Below are 21,572 nucleotides of genomic sequence, written 5' to 3'. Positions count from 1 at the left end.
ACATTCACAACTAATTTGGATTTCAGTTTGCTGTTTTTAATCTATTTTATTTAATCTGATTTTGTACTTATTCTTCCTGTTGTTCTGTTGCCCCCTGATTTCGCTCAGGTTTCGATCTCTGTCTGTACTGTACTAGAGATTCTTTTTCAGCAGTGATATGGATGACCGGGGTAGTAACTAACGCATAAATAAGTTTTCCTCGGTCACGTGTAGGTGCTAGAAGGGAATGGGACACGTGGTGGCCTTATACATAACCATAAGTATCCTGATAGGCGCTTTGTTGGGTCTTTGTCAGGGAAGCACTTTGCTGGCAGCCTTTATAGATGTGAATTATTATTTTTGAACACACCATTGGAAATACACATCTAAATATCCTCACCAAGAAGATCAAATGGTTATTTCATAGCGAGAGAAGACTTGTATCCTAACATCGCAGCTTGCTATCACTGAAGTTCAGCGAAACAAACTCTCAAAGATGTCACTTAGGCTTGTAGAAAGCTGAGCTGAGGGTCTGAAGGCCGACAGGCAGCAGTAGTGCTCCAGCATGGGCTGGGGGCGAAGGGCTCGCTGTCCGTGCCAGGCTCCCTGCACCAGCCTGCTTGAAATCTTTTGTGAATCAAAAGATGTTGGTGGAAGGAGCCTCTAGATTCACTCTGCTGTGCTTTGTGTTCCAGTACCTGATGTGTCTCTGTATATCTCCACTGTATATACAACAGCACATTGATGTCTGGTTGTCCTTACTAGTCCTAGTTCTCTCTGTATCTTGTCCGATAGTGTACTGTTGCTGGTAATGGACCTCTCTCTGTGGACACTGGTGTGTCGCTAGTATGTTCTTTTTGGCTGTAAAGCTCTTGGTTTGTGGTTAGTCCCTTATTTTTGTTGAAATATTTTTTCGTTCTGGTCACTGTTCGTGCTAGCGGTGGCTTTGCCTATCCGTTGCCTTGAAGGTACAGGTGGAGTAATGTCCCGCTTGACAGACATTACTCCTGGCGTGTGCTCATGCGGATGCCCACACTGTTCAGACTGTAACTTCCATAACTGCTTCATGTGCACCAAGCCCCTTGTGGAATCCTGCTGAGAGTTTCTAAAGGCTTCAGTGAAAAATCCCCCCAGCAGGAGGCGACTGTGGGATGCTAAAACAGCAGGTCGTGAATTGGTGCCTCAAAACAGTCTTCTACAGGAGCGTTACCCTGACTTTCTGGATTTACTTTGTACTGCTGTTTAAACGCACTTCTGTCTTCTCTACTGCAGACTGGGGGAAAAATAAGGTCTCTTTTAATTTGGAAAATGTTCAATTGGCCACGAAAGAGCTAATGTCAAACATTGGCAGACGTTTGTTTGTCCAATTCTTAAAAGAGAGTGTTTTCCTCTGGCCTCTGACTAGGAGGCTGATGCAGAACAAGGCTGTCAGCCTCCTCTAGCTGAAGCCTGTGTCTGGAGGTGTCGCAGCATCAGGGTTTGTCCTGGCAGTGAGAGCTGCGCTCTTCAGACTGCTGTCCGAGGGCTGCATTTGGATACTTGAATCGAGTTCCGAACCTTCAATCTCCTCCTAACCTGGTCTGCTCCAATTAGATTTTGAGAAAAATGGGAAAAGAAAAGGCTGTATCATCCATGCTGGAAGATGAGCATATGGCATATATACCCTGTTGTGTATATGCTGATAATGAACCGCCTGCAGTTGAAGGATGGCTTAAAAAATGAATCCCAGAAAACAAACAGCAGGATTTTACAACTGAAATGTTGGTTTGTCTTCTCATCTATTTTTATAAGATTGAACCACTGGAACTTGGGGACAAGATGAGTCTGACCATGTTGCAACAATCTGTCCGCTACAGTTGCAGTTCTTCATGACCAGCATTCAAAGTGTTAACTAAAACCATTGAAGCGACATACCTGCCATTAAAACTCGAATCCTGAAAGTAACTCCATGAATCTTTGCACTACCGAGCGGAATGGCCTTTAATGCTGTAGATAGATTGGTTTGCTGTTTGCAGTTCAGCTGGCGTGCGGTACAAACACTGACTCTCTCTCCTTTCCTTCCTTTGTCTTCCCCTGGATTGCACCTGAACTCCTGCTGCAGATGATGAACCAGCTGGGCCAATGTAAGTGTGCTTTAAGGGAAAAAGCATTACTGGGGTTATTCTGCAGGTTATGGCAGTTTGCAGTGTTTTTAAGAGACATGTTCTATGCGATGCTGAAGCTCTAATACGGATCAGTGTGCCCTGTATTGTATTGCTGAGTAAAAGCAATATTATAAAATACAAAAAGCATTCTTTGAAGCCTCTGTGTTGATCTCTGACCTGTGTTTTGGCAAAGGGATGAAAAACTGCCAGGGGAAGAGGCACAAAAAAGCCATGTAAGTTGGGCTTGGATCGCTGATGCTTGGGAATGGTGGCTGCGGGGTTTGTCGTCAGGTAGCGGTGCAGTGAAGAGAACTGCAGTCTGCCAGGTCCTTACTCAGCATGGCAAATGTCATTTGAAGGAGTTGGGGTGAAGGAAGAATGAAATGCTGTTTAACTGAATATGTACAAACTTTCCTATGCTTTGGTTGGGGTTGGTCAATCTTTATTCTTTTGTGCTTTCTTTCCCCAGGAAAACCAATTCTACAAACAATCATAAAGATAAAAACTTACGCCAGAGAAACACAAATTAAAAATGCTTATCATGTAAGTATGACTTGCACACATCTCAGAAACGCGCAGACTAAAGTCCTCCTTTTTCTGTCATGGTTTGGATGTGTAAACTTAACTGGTTCCATGTGCTAAAGTTACCACTGCTCAGAGGATGGCGTGTGCCTTCCTGGCACGCTTCTGAGCGCTGGGGGGTATCGAAGATTTTCCTCATGAGATACGTAGGCAGTTTAATGATTCCTAGCTCCCTAGCTCTACGTAATCGCTACCATCGCTAATAAAAAGAACTCCCCTAATTCCTTCTTAAAGTCTGGAAGCTAACCTTGGTCGGAAAGCATCTATCTCCGTTTAAGACCGCGTTGGATGTTAAGCGCTTTGTTGACGTACTGTTGTGGCATGCGATGTTGGAAATGCTGTCAGGCATTGACTAGCACCTTTTCTCATTTCTTTTTTAGAGCTTTAAGTTTCTGAGAGACTGATGGCAATATGACCTGCTAAATTTAAGGGTTGGAACTCTTGGTTCTAGAACTCCAGTTCTGTCTGATTTTTCTTTTTTCTTTTTTTTCTTCCTTTTCAAGTGAGCAACAATATGACTGTCTAAAGCATGCCTTATTTAGCCTCTCCTGCAAGGATGACCTAGTCAGATAAACTTTAATACTGCTTCAGTGTAGAAGGTGTAAACTATTTTGGGCTTGATGTGCTGTGAATGTTGCTTTTTTTTTTTTTCTCCTTACTATATTTAAACATTAGGAGTAGTAAGTCGGATCACGCATGCGCCATTTTTTACTTACCGTAGCTGTTAAATTGGCAAAGCTCAAAAACGCACTGCTGCCATCTAGTGATACTTTTTGTAAAGTACGGCGAGACTTACAAATATATACAGTATATATTTATATTTGGGGGGAGGAGAAAAACCAAAATCCAGTAATCGTGTTTCATTTTGAAGCTGCTGATGTTCATTCCTTACTGTATGTCTGATAGATGAGAGGGTGACGCTGTTCTGGTGCATAGAGAAGGAATTCTAAGTTGAAATATATCTTAAGGGCTTAACCTATATAGAGAGACTCGGGTGTCCTGCGGTCAGACTTCAGAAGCCGGAACAGTTCGACAAGGTGGTGGTGAAATGCAGTTTGAAACAAAAACAAAACTTCAGTTTATAAATATATATATATGATTGCTTTTTAAGTGATTTTTTTTTTTTTGTTAACTCATGTAAATTCTCAAATCCTTTTGCACTGATGTGTTCAACATATTCTTGTACATTCAATTCAGGCAAACTTTTATAATTTTTTTTTTGTTTAAATGAAACGTTACAGCATGGTGATATTCTATGCAACTAGTTATCTTTAGTTTGACACTGTAATTTCTCATGATTTAAAGATTGTAGAAATAGACCTAACAGGGTTCTCATGATGTGCGTAACTGTAGATGCATGAACTTGTGTTCTGTGTATTTGTTGAAGTGCAATGATGTATAAAAAAAAAAAAGTGGATTCACCTGTTTTTAAAAATAAAACACTGACAAAAACGTGCGAGACTTCCAAATATTTAATGGCACTTAAGCTGCGTACCTTGGAGCGGGCGTTCCAGCGGTAACGCGTTACACGTGGCTCAGCCTTCCACCAGTTTTTTCAGTTCCTTCTCCACGTCCTCCACAAACGCTGGGAAGTGTTGGTCCATCAGGCATAAGCGGATGAAGGGTCCCAGCTCTTGCGCGCTCCACGCTGAATGCCGGTACGCCAGGGGCAGCTCAAACTTCTGATTCAGCACAGACTGCAAAGGAACAACAAAGCTGTTGCACTGATCTCGTACATACAAGGTAGCGACACGTGGGTTTTGTAACGATGCAGCTACGTCAGGTTTTTCCTTCGGCATTTAATAAAGATGCATCTGCCTTGTTATTACACCGTTTGAATACTTTCAGTCTTGTATGACCTATGTATGGAACGCCTCTCTCTTATCTAACTTCAATTCCAACAGAGCTGCCTGTGCAGGAGTTACCTCAGAAATGTCAGTTTCCTGGGTAACGTGATTCCCAGAGAATGCATTCTGTGCGAGAGAAAAGGATCCTGTGCAAAGGGTGTGCACTGCTGTGAGGCGCACAGAGGCAGCTGGAGGTGAAGGTGAGTGGTCACCCTGTTATGGAGGGGTCTGCCTTTGGGTTAATGTGCTTCAGATGCCCGTTGTGCCTCTTTGGAAGCTGACACAACAGTGGGGCTGAAGCATGCCTCCTCCTGTGGGCAGCTCAGGACTGCTGTTAGCTTCTCCAGCTTCCACTGCTTGAACATGGAACAGTGCAAGGGCAGGCAGACTATGCATGCTGACATCTAGAGTACAGCTGTATCTTTGTGCACTGAAAAAGACCCCTCCTATTTCCAGTAATGGTAGTGGTTCACACAGAAGTCTTGCTGATATCCTGGCTTGTGTTTTTGTCTTTAAAAATAACACTGCTGGGAAGAATACCTGAGACCAAAGCTGCTGCTACCTTCTCAGGGTGTTGGAAATGAAGAAACGCAGCTCCAGAGTGTTCTGGAGCAGCAGCAAGATGGGTATGTCTCCAAAGCTGAACTGGGGAAAGAAGCTTAGCCCTGAACGAGCTTTGTAATTCCAGGGCATGGGAAATCCCAGCCCACAGCACAGCTGCATTAAGCTGAATAAAAAGTGTACAAGGAAAAGTAGTGGATGATGTGTAAAGCAGTATTGAGGAGCCTTGGTGGAAGGGAATTTGCAAGTAACTCAAGGAAGAGATGGATTACAGCACGTGGCAAATGAAACCAGAAAGCTGTGCTCAGAAGCAGAGATAATGCACCCACCTTATAAAGGGACTGAGGAATGGCAAGTCTTAGTTTTGTTGGTATAGACAGTAGCCCTGATAGCATCCTGATGTTTAGTGAAGACACTTGCAGATGTTTACAGCCCAAGACAACTTTCTCTGCATCTGAGTTTCACTTACAGGATCCAAATTATTATTTTTTTTCCTTGTTACCTGTGCTAGCTGCATTGTAGATCTTCTTTCTCCAAAGTTTGTGCAGGAATCTGGCAGAGGCTCCTCTGGCTGGAAAACATCAAATGCAAATGAGGGCTTGTTACCAAGAAGAGCGTGAGCATGGGCAGGAAGGAAAGTGGTTCCATTTAGAGAGAGAACAGGATGAGTGTGCTCAGCTACCTTGAGCAGCAAAAAGGCATCTTTTTATGGAGCCTGAAAGCATATCTGTTAAAGTCTTTAAAAAAGACGGGGAACAATGGGCCTGTAGTTAAACTGTCATATCTGAACCAAGTTAACTTCTAAGCTACTTGCTGGAAGTAACTTCAAAGAAATACCGTGAGTGCTCCCCAGGAGTGTGCTCTTCCATGGGTTACACCACTGAAAAGATGGTTCAGGGTGGCAGTTCAGTTTTGGAATGAGGTTTTCAGTCACTTCTGGAGTGATGCTGTTAGCATGACTACTGGTGTTCAACAGTATTCTGCCATTAAATACTTAATTTAACTTCTGTTATTTTAACTCATCAGGAAATGAGTGAAATCCAAAGCACAGACATATCAGCAACATATTGAACACTCCTCCTCCAATTTTCTCTACCAAATATTGTTTCCACTGTCCAGCAATTTAGGATTTCTCCTGTATTTTCTTGAAAACTATGTAGCTGAAAACTTTATTGTTCCCGTTGCTGTTCTTGGTCCTTGATATATTATCACAGACCCAAGAGGTTTCCTGGCTGAGGTAGCTACAGAGATGCTTTTCAGAGCTGGTGAATGAGATCCTCTGAATACCCAGGAGTGTATATTTAAGAATTAGTCATCCTTAGCAGCACTGTCTGCCTCTGTCAGTCACCTTAAGTCTCTGCTGTAGGGAAGGCAAACATTCTTTTCCTACCCTGAAATCGCTTGTAAATGTGTCAGGTTAGCTTAAATGGATACGATGACCATATTTACAGTTAATAAAACTGCAAAGGAGTGAGTAAACACAAAAAAGAGAACTTAAGTCACGGTTACTTAAATGGCTCTGACCATTTCTAAAAAGCAATGCATATTCAGCTGAAAAGCTGCAAGATGGTTCCCAACTTGGCAAGATAAAAGCAATGTTGAAGCATTGTTTTGTTAACCTTTTTCAGGTGTTTTAAGAAAGCAGGAATATGATAGCCAGCTTCTGTCGCTGCCTCCCAGAATGGCTCTACTTACTACACGTAGTACTGATGTATTTTGTTCAGTATCCTCCACTTGGCTGCGACTGTAACAGAGGTTCTGGCTTAGTTCATCAGCGTCATGAACTGGCACATACTCTGCGAGTTTCTGAACACAGCTGCAGCAGTGCTCCAGCGTCTGCTCTTCTGAGTCTCCACCAAACTGAACTCGAAACATGCGGCATTCGTTCTGCTGAAAAATCAGGGAGAAATTAATTTAACTGCTCATCCATCCACTCAATGTATTTTGATTTAATTAAACCCATATTAGATATAGTTAGATAGAAGCTGATTAATTCTTGGATCACTGCTCCATCTTAAAGACAAAGAAACAAGTTTTCCCTGCTGTATTTTTATTACCCTGGCAGCTGAATGAGAATATAATCCCCAGTCTGAAGGCCAGCAAAAATAAGAGAAAATGGCAAGCAAACAGGGTCACCTGTCAACTGATTAAAGGTCTATCCAAGTGAACATGCATTGCCACCGTTTGCACTGTGACAGCAGCGAGATTTAAGTTCTTATTGTTGCTGGAAATAGTATCCTATAAGGGTGCACCAACTCTGACCAGTTACTGGTAACAGAAAATGAGATGACTCTAAAGCAAGCACAGGTCATCTGGCATCTAAGCTAAGAGTTCTGGGAACTACCAAATGGATTTATGGATTTAGGATTTATGTCACTGTCTGCATCAGACCCGGCCTTACCCACCCAGCAGGCCTGTGCACAGCTAAATACGCAAATTCAGTGTCGTGTTCCAGCTGAGTGCTGTTCTCTGAACCAAGTTAATGCAGATAAGGAGTGAAAGACACTGAAATGCTTCAGCAGAAGTACTGCGCAAATGGAAAGTTACTCTGTAACCTCTCCCTGAAATCAGTCCTTGTAAACTCTCATGCTGAGGAACAGTGATGCTGACTGACATTCGGAGTGGCTCAGTGCAGCTGTCCTTCACACAAAATGGCAGACGTACACAGACGCAGTCTTCTTGTTTAGTAAAGTGGAGAATTACGTCAAGTAGTAAAAACAAAGCAGCTGGGCAAAACTGATCCCCGGTGTAAGCTGTCATGCTGAACAACAGTATTTTCTCAAATATGTGGAGAGCCTGTTGGGAAGGGCTGTAACTGTCCTAATCGTGTTCAGCTGACATAAGGCTGATTGATACTGAATGCTCCTGTTTGCAGGTTGTATTTCTAGGACTTAGTTTGATCTTGAAATTGCAAATATAAAATACAGTTAAGGTAGCAGGAAAAGAGCAGGTTTTCTCTAGACTACTACAGCTTATGTGAGCCTTCAGCTTTCTTCAGATTTCAAGTTACATTTCCTCTCGTTAATGAAGGAGTCACCTGAGTCAAGAAAACGTAACTGAGAACTGACCTGTGGATATACGCCAGGAAGGTCAGTTCTCATTAGCAAGAGAAAACAGTAACTTGCATCTTAATTTGAATTCTTTTTGGAGACTTTAAAAGAACACCTTTGTCAGTTGCCCCTACAGCCCCCAGGTTATAAACAGAAGACTTTGTGAACTTGACATTTTTTTTCCTTCGTGGAAAGATGCAAGCGTGCATCTGATATATATGGTTTAGTAATTATGTATGTATGTGAATATGTATGTATTCCATGGAATGAGGTTCCCAGTAGTACATCTGAGCTTCAGTGCTGATCCATGAAAGGTAATTTCTTTGCATATCTTGAACGTAAGTCTGTTAAGTTTCTCAAAGTAGAGTTTAGAAATGCAGTCGGGCAGCTGAGAGCCCTACCAGAAAAGTGTTTTGTAAGAAACCAGCAGGTTTCGCTGAAAACGCAGGATTAATGACTTTGAAAAGCCAATGTGTCAACGTTCCGTTTCTTCTGAAGTGCATAATCCCAGCAATTAATCTCTGCAGGTTTTTTGACATGGAATACTCTGCAACTGCAAAGCTGTAATGTGCAGCAAAGAGAGCACGTAAAGAAAATAACAGAAAGCACTGAAGTGAAATCAGGCTGAAATAGAGGAGCACAAGGTGAGACAGCAGTAATAATGCAGTACTTAGCTGTATGTGCCCCGTAGCTGTTTTGTGCCCTCAAATATAGGAGGCGCTGTTTGAAAACACTGCTTGCTTTCACTGTTTAAGTGCCTTCTGCATCCTCTTGCACAATTCTTGTCCTTATTTAGGTTTTCCAGGGCTGAGGCAACCTTCTGCATAGCGTGGCTGCTCTCCTCTGTTTGTGTTACTTGTTTTTTTAACATGTTTTTGAACAGTAGCGCAGAACCTATATACACTGACAGCATTTATGGGTTTGTTTCAGCTCCAATTTAGGATACAAACTAGAGAAACTGCATGACAGGACCATTGCAATACCATTAAGTCCACTTTAAGTCTTGAGAATTTATGGTAAGTAAACATTCAGATGCAGTGCATTCATTCATTTAAGACAATGTTAATATTCCTTGTTTCCTGAAAGCTTTCCCTTGGAGCTTTGTTAAAGCCTCACAATCACAATGTTGTTGGCTTTGTTTCTTGTGAGATGCAGCGGAGTCCCTTAATGCTGCGCTGACGAGGTGGTTCTGTTAGCTGTGAAGGAAACTGATCATCTTCTGATTCATCAGAGCTAATTACTCTGCAACAGCTCAACAGTCTTCTGTGATACTCTACATTTCATAACAATAATCTGACAAAAATCAGACAGCAAAGGTGTTTTGGGTACAGGCAAACATAACCCATGAATTTAAAGCAGCTGAAGATAGCTATTCTTGCATTTCCTAGTGCCACCGCTTGCCTAGGCTCATTCTGAAACAGGGAGAGCCCTTATATTTGCATAGTGTTGTCATTCCTCACACCTGCTTTTAGCTTGCAGTTAGCAAGGCATCCCTCTCTGCAAACAATACTGTTTGGTTTGTAACGTCCTATGAAAAAAACAGTTGTGTATCTGTCAGAGAAGATACCAGGTAAAAGATCCAAAGAGAAGAGGACTTTTAACAGTTTTCATCTATCCTGGATATTGCTGTGTGCAATTACAATAACCTACTGTGTACCTCCTGCAAGAGCTCCTGTCAGGGGGGAATGCCAAAACAACTTAGAGCACTTGAGATGTTTTCATGCCTTAATAGTCCTGTGAACAGTGCCAAGAGTTCACAGTGGTCTCTAGCAGGCACTGAGCTTATCTTTCCAAAACTCCTGTTTCTAACCTAAAGGTGAATTCCCTCACCAGGTAAAGAGAGTTAAATTGGAAGCAGCTGTTTGGGCTGAAACAACAAAGAGCAGAACGTATCGGGAGAAAGGAGGAGGCATTTCTACTATGAAAGAGGTTTGGTTTCTGAAAGAGCTGCTGTCTGCTCAGCACAGATGAGTAAGGGGCATTCTGGAAAGGTTCTGCAACCAGGAAAACTGAGATTTAGACACAGGTTGGTTACAAGTGTCACGTCATTACTTCAAGTCTAACCAACCCCTTTTCATGAAGAAGTCAGAGTAACCCTGGTCGCTGCCATACCAACTGTGTGAGTGACCAGCCTGGCACTACTATCTGTAGCCAGAAAAAGGCTGAATGACTTGTTTGGATATTCATGTGCCATAGAGAAGCATGGCCGATAAGCAGCAGGTTTCTGTATGTGCAGGGATCGCTTCATCTTTTTAACTGTTAGCAGCACAGCTTTCCCAGCGTCGGCCGCTTCAGGCTTTGATGTTCAGGCTGGCAAATGGATTCCAAAAGAAATATTGGCCTAGCTGTCTTATCAGCTAACTCTGAGAGCAGGCTGAAAGCCCCAAGGAACAGCAGATACAAATGACGTGAACTTGATTCGATCCAGGTTTGTTTCGTACCTAAAGTAAAACAACAACAAAAAAAGAGCAAAGAAAAAAACACCAGCACCTTTCATTTATACACACAGTTTATGTGATCTCAGAGTTTCTGGTTTAATTTATCTAGTATTAAGAAACATCGGCCAACCAGAACTGATAGCAATTAGAAATACTGCATTGTAAGTCCTTACCTTTGACTGAGCATGAAGCAGCAGGCAGTCTGCTCGTCTTGCAATCCTTAACCACTTCTGGGAATCAATTAATGAGAAGCCCTCCTGAAACAAAGCAGAGCACAAACTACTTGCACAGCAAACTTACGGTACTCCGAAGTACACGCTCAAATGGTGTGATATAATTTAAACCCTAATGAGGATGACTGTTGTCTCGGTATAGGCATTTTTGTATCTATCAAACAAGTGCCAATAAGTAATTTTTACCACACCGAATTAAATTGGAATCGGTAGCTCCAGTAACAGCTGTCACGGCACATTCTAATTTCCATATATATTTAGTGTGCACGTTATGAAAATGACCTTGAGATGCACAATGTGCCAGCCAGAGCAGAGCTTCCAACTCTCCTCCTAAAGCCCGTGAAGTTGCTGGAGAAGGCAGCAGAGGGCAGGCAACCCCAACTAATGGGACGGCATGCATTCACCCGAGGGCCAGGCAGGCATTTCTCCAGATGGAATCCATGTAAACAAGCAGCAGCTTGGATAACTCGGTATTTTTATACTCCTGTTCCATTCACCGTCCGTCTCTACAAATGTGGCAGACTGCTCAGCAGCACAAGGATTTATTTCCCTCATTTCAAGCTGTAAAAGTTGAGTAGGTTTCAAGGGAATATCTGTACCTTCTCAAAACACACAGGTCCATTCGGAGATGCTCACTCTGGTTAAGCAGCCGGGCTGAGTCCTGGGCAACCAAACCACCCAGGAAAGAATGTGAGTTGGAGCAGGACTGCTTCCTACCCACTGCCACATCCCCCGGGGCCATTGGAGAAGCAGTTCTGATACCACCCTTTCACTAGGCCACTTTCTCCAACTCACAGCCACTCGTGCTTTCTCCATCCATTTCAGCCACTTACTGCTTGAGATGCACGTGATCTGTTTGTTTACATGTAGCTGTACACAGTAAGCCTATTTTTATAGCATTCTTCCCTTCTCTGTAAGACGTAGGTAGAACAAATGTTTTCTCCTTAAAATAATCACCATTTTCATAGAGATCATAAAAGGCAGCTAATGTTTAACTTTCCTACCAATTACTTCACTGACGTTTCCCAGGTTGTCTTTTGTTTATATGCCCTGTTTCTGAGGTAAAGCAAGCTGGAAAAATAAACAGCATTTAGCATTATTTATGTGCACCTAATTATTCAACTCCAAACCCCAAATTTAATTAACTGAAATTGAATTTTCTTCAAGTTTAATTAACTAAATGAAGAACAAAACAGAAAGAGCTTCCTTTCCTCTTGCACGTCTGCATGACTGTATATTGCCAAGCAGAAAAAAAGCCTAAAATAGTTAAAGCAAATAGGAAAATTCAGTGCATGACTTGAGCAGTACAACAGAGCTGATTTGGTGCAGGCAAGCTGACTGCAAAAGGAGAGGGGATGTTTTGGCCAAACTCAGAACTACTCAGATTGGACTCCACCATTAAATCCCTTACGTTGGTAGCTGGATCAGCTTTAAGTCTGCTCTCGACATGTGCACAGAGAAACAAATACTACCAGCAGCTCCATGATGCCATCCCTGCGCATACACAGAACAAAGCAGCAGCGGTCACGTTCCCCTCGGGCAGGCAACACCAATATCTGCTTTGCATTCAGAGTGGAGCACGGCTGAGCAGCATAGGGCAAAAGCAAAGACAGATGGCAGTAGGAGATTAATTGGGAGCTGAGACAGAAAGGCAACATAAAATTGGGCAGGAACAAAAGACTTCAGTGTTTGCAGTCTGAAGATACAAGTGGCAGTAATTTCCTAAGTTTGATGATTAGTTTTCAATTGTGCATATACTCCTTAATGTCATTCTCTAGGGTCATGCTTGTATGAACACTGCATTCAAGGAAAACAATTTCATGCACCTGCGACAAAAATCTAAGTCCCTCTGAGGGAGGATCCTGAGAAAAAATAAATGACAGCAGAAAACAAAGCAAGACATTCCCCAAGTATTTTGGGAACAGGACAAGACGTGACCACACCGCCCAAGAGGCAGAGAAGCCAATAATGCTGGTCCAGATTGACACCCACATAGTCCTGTCATTAATTGGGAAAGACTTTTGTTCTGGTTTTACATTTCAGCATTCAAGAAGTTGCTGGATAATGAGGCCCTTGTTCTGTGGTGCAAGGTATTGCTTATTGTTACAAATCTTCCGTTATTCTGTCATCTAGAAACCTTTGAGTGCTAAGCAACATATGAACACAGCTAGAAAACTGCTTATTCTTTTTTTTTTTTTAATTAATGACTATGAAATTAAATTTGAATTCCAACCTAAAGCTGGAAGGTGTGAAAATTAAACTTTGAATGTAATTCCATTCAAACCCTCATTATGATGACTAACACACGCAGAAGTAGAATCACAGAATCTGAAGATGCCTTCCTTACTTCTGTATCTGCCTCTGGGGAGTTTAGATTTAGTGATCTAAATACTGCCACAGTGTCTCTGGGGAGCTCCACGCATAGCAGAAGCCATGTGCTTCCACAGGCTGTGTGTAACACAGATCTTAGCTGGTGTAAGCACCAGTTGGCTCAGCCACATCTTCAGAATATGAAGTAGGAAGTAGAAAGGGGATAAGGCTAAAAAGTCATGGCAGACAGACTGCAAGCTAAGGAGGACTAAAAGGATGTTAAGCTCTGTTACCTCTCTGTGTGCCATTTCTTCATCCCCAGTCTCTTAGAAGCCCGATTTTAAACGCTGCTGTCAAGCTTTGATTCTGGAGAACTGATCAGAGGGTCTTCTCTACAGAGCAGGAAAGCCAAACCAAATAGTAACTGCAGGACACACCTGAGATAGCCATGCACAGGAGACTCAGTAAGCGACAACTGTCCTTTGCCAAAGCACCGGGTGCAGGAGCACCCACTGCCAGGCATTCACTTTCTACAGAGAGCTCCCACAGACACATGTGTACTGTGGCCCCCTGAAGGAGCAAACAACAAAACTAAACCCCTCACTCAGGACAAACCTGGATATGTTTTTAAGTTAGAACTTGAAAAAATATATATTTTTTAAAGTACACTTTTAAACAATGACAGCTGACCCAGAGAGGTGAACAGTATGCTCATGAGATTAGCTGGCTGAAGCTCCTGAAGGCATCCCATCAGTAAGTCAAATTAAGAAATTTCTTCTTAAAGCCCTGATACAAAATATATACTTTGTTAAATCAATACTTTGTCTTAAACTGTAACTACAGGTGAATTTATTTCATTAATATGTATCACTACTGTAGTTCAGTCTAGCAGAATAAAGGGCAAAAGAATAGTACAGTTCAGAACCCCTTAAAACTAATTATTGCAGCTAGTCATCACCGTACAACAGGAATGCGTCATTATAGCAAATAGAAATGGGGAAAGTAACGTACAAAGACATTCAGCTTATCCAAAATGAACACGTCAACAGGACACATTGAAATACACTAAAATTTAAGTTTGGTACCTCAGTTTCTAGCACTCCAAAGAGTGCACCAAGAACATGAGAATGGCTGCCTAACACTTGCCTAATTCATGAGGTTAGAATCTACTGCACCCGAGGATCTGTTCACTTACTGGAAGTCAGGAGGAGACCAGGAGGGCTCTAAGGATGCTTAACCTACAGTTCCAAAGATCAGGTCGCAAATCAATTACTCTGGACTCATTTTATCCTATTAAATAAGCCCTTGTCACAGTTTCAATTTGTTTCATTTGTAGGGTACTAAGAATTATAGCACTGGAATTAATTGCATCCAATAAAACACTGAAGTAAAATGTTCATGATGTATGATTTGAAGGAAGGACAGGAAATAAAGTATACAACTGTGCAGTGTACACTGAACACGATGTGTCCTCAGAGCATGGCCAGAAACTGCTGGACAGGCTGTGGAGGAATTCCTGTTAAAATTCCATTACCTACAGTGTGCAGGAATGAGATTTTCCTACCCTAAGATTCGCCATCTGTTAGGCAACACTGCAAAAACAGGTCCTATAAATATGTTATGCAATTTAGTTCCAAATGAAATACTGAAAATCACAAACAAGACCACCTTTGATATACATTAGACATGATGGATTTTTATCTTCCAGGCTCCGAAGTTCCATTTACCCTCCTCTTCATCCCATCTGGTTGATCGCAGGTAGTCATTTTTGGATGTGTCATTACAGAATGCTTAAAGCAGCCTTGAAAGCATTCCCATTCCTTGAAAGTTTACTCATTCAAGTAAATACTTCGGTTTCTTTGGGCAACTGATGGAAACGCTGGACTTGCACACAATCACTCCTTCCAGCAGCACGGACTCACTTTGATCAGCAGTTCTGGAGCATTTTCAGGTACTGAGATTATGTCAAAACAACAGCACCTCAGCACCTCACCACACATTAGTGAGCACAGCACGAGGTACGTACTCCTTTGCCTGCTCTGAAAGTGCTCAGACTCAGTGCCCACACTGTAGGGTTCTCTCTGGCAAGAAAACAGTATTCCAAATTCCATTAGTGAAAAGACTAACAGAAGAGAATTCACTGACTGCTTCACTATGTTGTGACTCATTAAAATAATTCTGTGAGATTACTGTATGTATTAAAGTTGTTATATGTGAACATTTTGTAACTGCTTTATAAATGTTCTTCTTGCAGACAGATCACAGTGTCACCTGGCTCTAAATAGCTACATTTTTTAAGAAAAGATTTCTTAACACTCCTGCTTTAAGAAAACATTAAGGACTGCAAGAACACACAAATACAAGCATTTAAGAGAAAATATGTTGATATAAAGTCGGGAATGCCTGAGTGTTCTTCCCCAGATGGATCAGCTTAATTCAGCCATTAATGAAATACACATTTCCATTTCTGAACTGTTTTTCACCTCAGTTTTGTGCAAATGGAGATGTACTGAAAGTTTTCCATAAATGGACCTGATCAGCACTGAGTTCAGTGAACACTGACGTTTACTGCAGGAGAATGGAAAAAGAGCATTTCTATATGAAGTCTGAAATTAACATTTTTCAGTATGAAACAGATCATATTTTTTTTCTAGACTTTTAAAAGGATCCACCCACAATCTTCCTAGCCTAACTGAGAACTTGCTGCCAGCTAAAAAGGTTCATTTTGGCTTTTATAAAACACGCACACCACTGAAGAACAGAGGTACCCTGACTTTTCCTAAAGAAAACAGAAGGTACAAAACAAAACAGCACGAATCCATTACCACACCAATTCTAGTATTTCCAATTTTACACTACAAGGGGTGAGAATATATCATACTACAGTATTGTCCATTTAAAAATATTCAATCGATCACTTTTGTCGTAAATGTTTGATAAAAACTGGATTGAAGGGTGACCTCACTGTGGACTACAGCTTCCCTGATGTCCCATGACAGAACCCAAGGGAACACATGGAGCTGCCTTGGAGGAGGGTGAGGCTGGCTGTCAGGAAAGGTTCTTCAGGGGATATTCGGGCACTGGAATGAGCTCCCCAGGGCAGAGGGCACAGCACCAAGCTGCTGCAGTCCAAGAAGCATATGGACAAGTCTCAGACAGGTGGTCTGATTTTTGGGTGGGCTTGTGTGGAGCCAGGGCTTGGGCTCGATGATCCTTATGGGTCCCTTCCAACTCAGGATATCCTATGATTCTTTTTTAACCTATTACTTAGGTTCATGTTGAAAATCTTGGAGTTGGGCAAGGTTTCATTTACTGCTGCAATTAGAATAAATAAATAAATTGGGAACATTCACCATGTAATGAATTCTTGAATTTAGATAAGGATTCCGTTCATTCTTGGATTGCCACTAGAGGGAAAAGAAAATGCCTTTGTAATCCAGCCACAGAAATTGTACAAAAATACAAAATAGTTATTCAAGCTGAGAAGGAAATGGTCTATGTGACAACAGAACTACTGCCAGAATAACTTCCTTCAGTTGTCTTTGAAATAAGTAGCATCTGAGACGAAGCACTGTACTTGAGGAACCACTTGTTTGTGTCAGATGGCAATTTCCATAATCATACGTTGTGTGACTGCTTAATGCTGTCCAATGACAAACATATCCACTCTTCAGAAACGTTCTACTGTCTTAGAAGAGGTGGCTCATCTACCAACAGCAAAGGCCTCAGAAAAGTCCGAGTAGAGGGGAAACTGGAGAACGGCACTTGTTGCATGTTGGTGGCTGGTTTATTTGGGTTGTAGTACACTACAGCAGACTTCTGGTAATCAAATCAGTGTGAAACATCCAGTAGTTCTTGAACAAAATGTCACATCTCTCCTGCATATTAAGCCAGAACAACCGTTTAAGCAAGGAACACCATTCTTATGAGAAGATCTTTTCTATCGTTCCTTAATACCTGTGAAGTGCAAAGAGCCTACATGGTCCACCCTAGAGACAGTAAGGTCACCTTCAGTCTTCTCTGGGGTGTTGCAGCCAGTGGGACTGCTGTGACTGCCATGCTCGGTCACCTCACATAATGGACAACACATTTTTCAGCAGCAGCGTTTGGAAGGACTTACACACACATCTCGTGCCTCACTGCATTCCTGTGCAGAGGATCAGATATAAAGCTACAATAACCATTATCCAGTTCCCTCAAAATCAGGAGCCCATAGTACATCAAAAAGTCTGAAAAGCAGGGATTAGAAGATGGATCAGAAGACTCAGTATCAACAATTTTTAAAGGATGTGATTACTACATAGCAAGAAACAATTCTTTAAGCACAAGGGGAAATGGTTTCAAAATAGAAGAAGAGAAATTTAGATTGGATATAAGAAAAAGTTATTATTTTTTTACACTAAGGGCAGTGAGGCGCTGGCACAGGTTGCCCGGAGAGGCGGTGGTGCCCCATCCCTGCAGATATCAAGGTCAGGCTGGGGGGCTCTGAGCACCTGATGTGCTGTGGGTGTTCCTGTGCATTGCAGGTTGGACTGGACCTTTATTGCTGCCTTCCAACTCAAACAATTCTGTAATTTACACCAGAGGGAATTTCAGTGCAAGCAAGGCAGCATATATGTGTTGCAGAACACCTTGTCCTTGAAAAGGAAATACTCAGCAGCCCATGGGAGCAAGTAGAAATGAACACGCACCTTAAAAACCTGAGCTGTGTACTTCCCACAATTGCAGAACTCTATCAAACTTGATACGTTCCCCCTGGAGCAAAACTTGTGAATTTCACATTATCCTGTGTGACAAAATGTCCATTATAATGGACCCCCAGTGAGAAGATGTGGTCTGTGACAGATTCAAAGGAAATATATGTATTTAGTCGTGCAAAGCCTGTTTAAATATTGTGGCAGGTTTCTGACAGCTCCTGGGAGCTCCTGGGACTACAGGGAGATAGCACCAGCGAGATTAACCACTTCTACAGTCTGCTTCCACAGTCTGCTTATTTCTACAGCAACAACAGAGACCGCACAACAGGGCAATTTTCTTGTTACGTGGCATCTCGACAAGGTCTCTGCATAATCTCACCAGTGGCCTGTGCAGTTCCAGCTTGAGTGATACTGAAATGACCCTGAATTTCAGTGTCCCTGTGTGCTACTTGAACAAAACTGTTCAGAGATTCGGTAATAGTCACACATACTGTGATATCAATGCTGTTATCAGCTTCTGGCCAACAGCATTGCTGCCTGTGCTGTTTCAGCATAATACCTGTGCATCATTCTGGTTGATGATAGTAACTGCTTTACTAAGTAGATTCCACAGACTGGTCTTCAAAGCCTGAAAGGATACCTGTGGATTGGGATTGTCCTAAGCACAAGAATTTTATCACAGCACATCAGCCCTGCAGGGCACTGAGGAAAGGGACATCCTTCTGGGAGGGCATGTGCTTAAGGAACAAGTCCAAGCAGCCAGATGTGCTGGACCAAATCACTTGTGAACAGGAAACCTAGCAGAGTGCTGTAAATGCCCACCTGTGTTCAGAAATAGCTGACTGGATAGCTGCTAGGTTTTTCAGCAAGTTGTATTTGCTTAAGAGGAAACTGTGGGAGGACTACTCCAATCTGAGCTCTTGCAGAGAGAGATGAAAAGTCATAGGGCAAGTTGTAGCAATGCAATTCACACTAGTTTAGTTCGGTACGCACAGAACATCTACAGCATGATCTCAATTTCGCGTACTAAGAGATGTACACCCAAAGGAATGGGCAGTCAGGTTTTTAAATGCATACATTACCGATTTTGTACACTCTCTTTGCCAGGTGTAGTCTTCAAAGCGCTACAGCTCTTGTCCATGCTTTTTTTTCCTTCTTTCATTAGTTACTAAAGCAGCCTTTCAGCTTGGCTTTCTATGGTTATTTCAAGGACACTGTACAAAGTAATACAAGTCTGCTAGTCAGTACACGAGGTACTAGAATGATACCAGTCCCAGGTGAGGGGCATTCTGCACTGACCCATTCCCTGCAGAATTTGGCAGTTCTTACTTCAATTGCTTCTGTATTAACTATCTATACATTCAATTACTCCAACTCCTTTTCTTTTTCATTGAATCCTAGAATATCCCGAGTTGGAAGGGATCCATAAGGATCACTGAGTCCAATTACTGACTTCACACAACTTCAACACTCCGAATATGCTGAAATATCTTCCATCTTTCATTTTTACCTTATCCAAAAACATTCAACGTGTCCTTCCTAACTATATGAGCCAAACGCCATGTCTGGCACAAAGGGCATCCAGACACCTCCCTGTTAGCTCACTCATCACCTATTCGATACACTTAGCACACCCAAAAGTAAAGGATATCTTGAATTTTTAAACTGAATCTTGAAATCTGGAATATGTACGTGGGACCCTCCCTCTATGTATAAGACTTCTTAAGAGGCTCAGCAAAAACTAATTTATAACCTTATACATACCCACTTACATGTTCTATTTAAAAATATATATACTTAGTAGTGCAGCATTTTCTGTTGGTTTGTCATAACCTTCCAATATTATCAACCAATTCCTATTTGCTGTCATCACTGAGTACTGATGTTCTGCAGCACAAAGTGGATACCACCTTTCAGGACAGGCTTCTCTGCTGTGGGGAATGGCGTAATCTCAGCATCAAACCAATTCCTTCTAGGTGAAGTGTTTAATGGTATCTTCACTGTTAGTGAACAGTCCTACCGAAGCACAGGCTACAGCAGAATTGATTGACACAATCTGAAGTTGTTATTTTGCCTCCAAGAATGTAAGAGGGATGTTAGGCTACCCAACATCAAAACCAACCAAACAAAAACATGCCATGTGATAAACCACATTATCAGCACCAAAATACTAACAGATGACTGGCAAGAAACTAGTTGGATCATAGGGCAAATCTTCCAAGAAGTTACATTTTTATCCATTTCCTAAGGGTATATTCTGTTTTTCTTAGGCTGAAGAATCATGTTGGACAAAAAGAAGTACTAGCATCTCTCAAACTCTGCAGCACTATTGTCTTAAACTAGATTTGCAGAAACACAGAAGAAATGCTGCTTGTCTGTATGAAATAATACTTGTAGTATTAGTCTAAATGAAAAGAGTAAATACCATGCAGCACCTTCCATGAATACAGCAAAATTGGCAGTTTCATAGGGAGAGAACATGAAACTGAGATGGGAAAAATAAGCCAGTATTAACTCTAACAACAAAGGAGAAATGTTCTTTATACACAAGAAACTAAACAACTCACCAGCACTGTTCTTCCTTGGGAAATAAAGAAATGGCCAGAAACAACAATGGTAAGGATAAGATGACCAGACTCCTCGTTCGATTCAAAAACCTTTAAAAAGATTGACAAAGTAAAGACACAGCCTTTTGAGTGCAGAATAAGATGCTTCCCAGTGCAAAAGAAAAGGTTTCAGGATCCAATGCCAGCAGCCAGGGGAAAGGCTGAGAGACCTGGGACTGCTGAGCTTGGAGAAGGCTGGAGGGGGGGTCTCATCAGTGCTTAGCAGTACCTAAAGGGTGGCAGTCAAGTGGACGGGGCCAGGCTCTTTGTAGTGGTGTGCAATGGCAGGACAAGGGGCAGTGGGTGCAGACTGGAACATTTCGTATGAGCATAAAATTCTTCGTGGGTGACAGAGTGCAGGCTGCCCAGAGAGGGGGTGGATCTCCTGCTCTGGAGATGTTCAAAATCCACCTGGATGCGCCCCCGTGTAACACTGCAGGGAACCTGCTTTAGCAGGAGTTGGACTGGGTGACGTCCAGAGGTCCCTTCCAACCCACAGTGCAGCACATGGAGGGGTATGGGTGGAAGCGCTAAGATGTAACTGACCAGCACATGAGGGCTGTGCTTTAGGGGAGGCTCTGTGCCTTAGGGCTCACAGTAGGTGCTCGCAATCCCCCCGCCGATGCCGTTTTATGCACAGATGCCCTCCAAACCCCTCAGGACTCCGGGACAGCAGCACGGAGACCGCACCCGCTCCCACGCACAGGCCGGCTCCGCGCAGCACAACGGAGCCACAGGCCGCAGCCTGCCCGAGGGGCGGCCTCCACACCGTCACCTTCCACGAGTGGCCGCTCCGCTCCCCGTCCTCGCTGTCCGTCGGGGACAGGAAGCGGCCGTAGCGCTTCAGGGGCCACGTCGTGGCGCTGGCGAGGAGGGAGGTGCTGCCCGCACCGCTCGGCTGCTCGGCCGTTCCGCGGGAGGCCCGGTCCGCCTGGGAGCGGCAGCGCGAACCAACCCCACGCGTCGCCATGCTGTGTGAGGGAACACTGACAGCCGGCCGGGAGAGGAGGCGGCGGGCAGTGAGTCAGGCGCTGGGCGGGAAGTAGGAGCCAATAGGAGGGAAGAAAGAGCGCGCGAGGTGTCTCCTTCACCAATCAGCGCGCAGCACAGAAACGAGAGCCAATC

General features: G+C 42.9%; 2 protein-coding genes across 6 annotated transcripts in view; one reads left to right on the top strand and one right to left on the bottom strand.

The window, feature by feature from the left end:
* Positions 1 to 4,533, top strand: part of NPTN (neuroplastin) — a 47,030-nt gene extending 42,497 nt beyond the window's left edge. For 2 of the 4 annotated variants that reach the window (NM_001398078.1, NM_001293209.3), the window contains 3 exons: positions 2,081 to 2,102; positions 2,593 to 2,666; positions 3,086 to 4,533. In NM_001398078.1, coding sequence (NP_001385007.1) covers positions 2,081 to 2,102; positions 2,593 to 2,653 — 83 coding nt within the window. In that variant the 3' untranslated portion in view covers positions 2,654 to 2,666; positions 3,086 to 4,533. Of the gene's footprint in view, positions 1 to 2,080; positions 2,103 to 2,592 lie in introns of all 4 variants that reach the window. The other 2 variants (NM_001398079.1, NM_001398077.1) reach the window with 2 other exon arrangements.
* Positions 3,344 to 21,498, bottom strand: REC114 (REC114 meiotic recombination protein). 2 transcript variants are annotated; one of them, NM_001389566.1, is given in 6 exon segments: positions 3,344 to 4,402; positions 5,616 to 5,684; positions 6,809 to 7,003; positions 10,775 to 10,858; positions 20,409 to 20,498; positions 21,223 to 21,498. In NM_001389566.1, coding segments are annotated over 6 exon segments (795 nt in total). In that variant the 5' UTR covers positions 21,418 to 21,498; the 3' UTR covers positions 3,344 to 4,240.
* Between the last annotated feature and the right edge of the window lie 74 nt (positions 21,499 to 21,572).

This window comes from Gallus gallus, chromosome 10, assembly GCF_016699485.2.
Source record: "Gallus gallus isolate bGalGal1 chromosome 10, bGalGal1.mat.broiler.GRCg7b, whole genome shotgun sequence".
In the NCBI taxonomy this organism is placed as follows: Eukaryota; Metazoa; Chordata; class Aves; order Galliformes; family Phasianidae; genus Gallus; species Gallus gallus.
The sequence above is the reverse complement of the archived record's forward strand: the minus strand, read 5'-3'. Positions and strand labels throughout refer to the sequence as shown.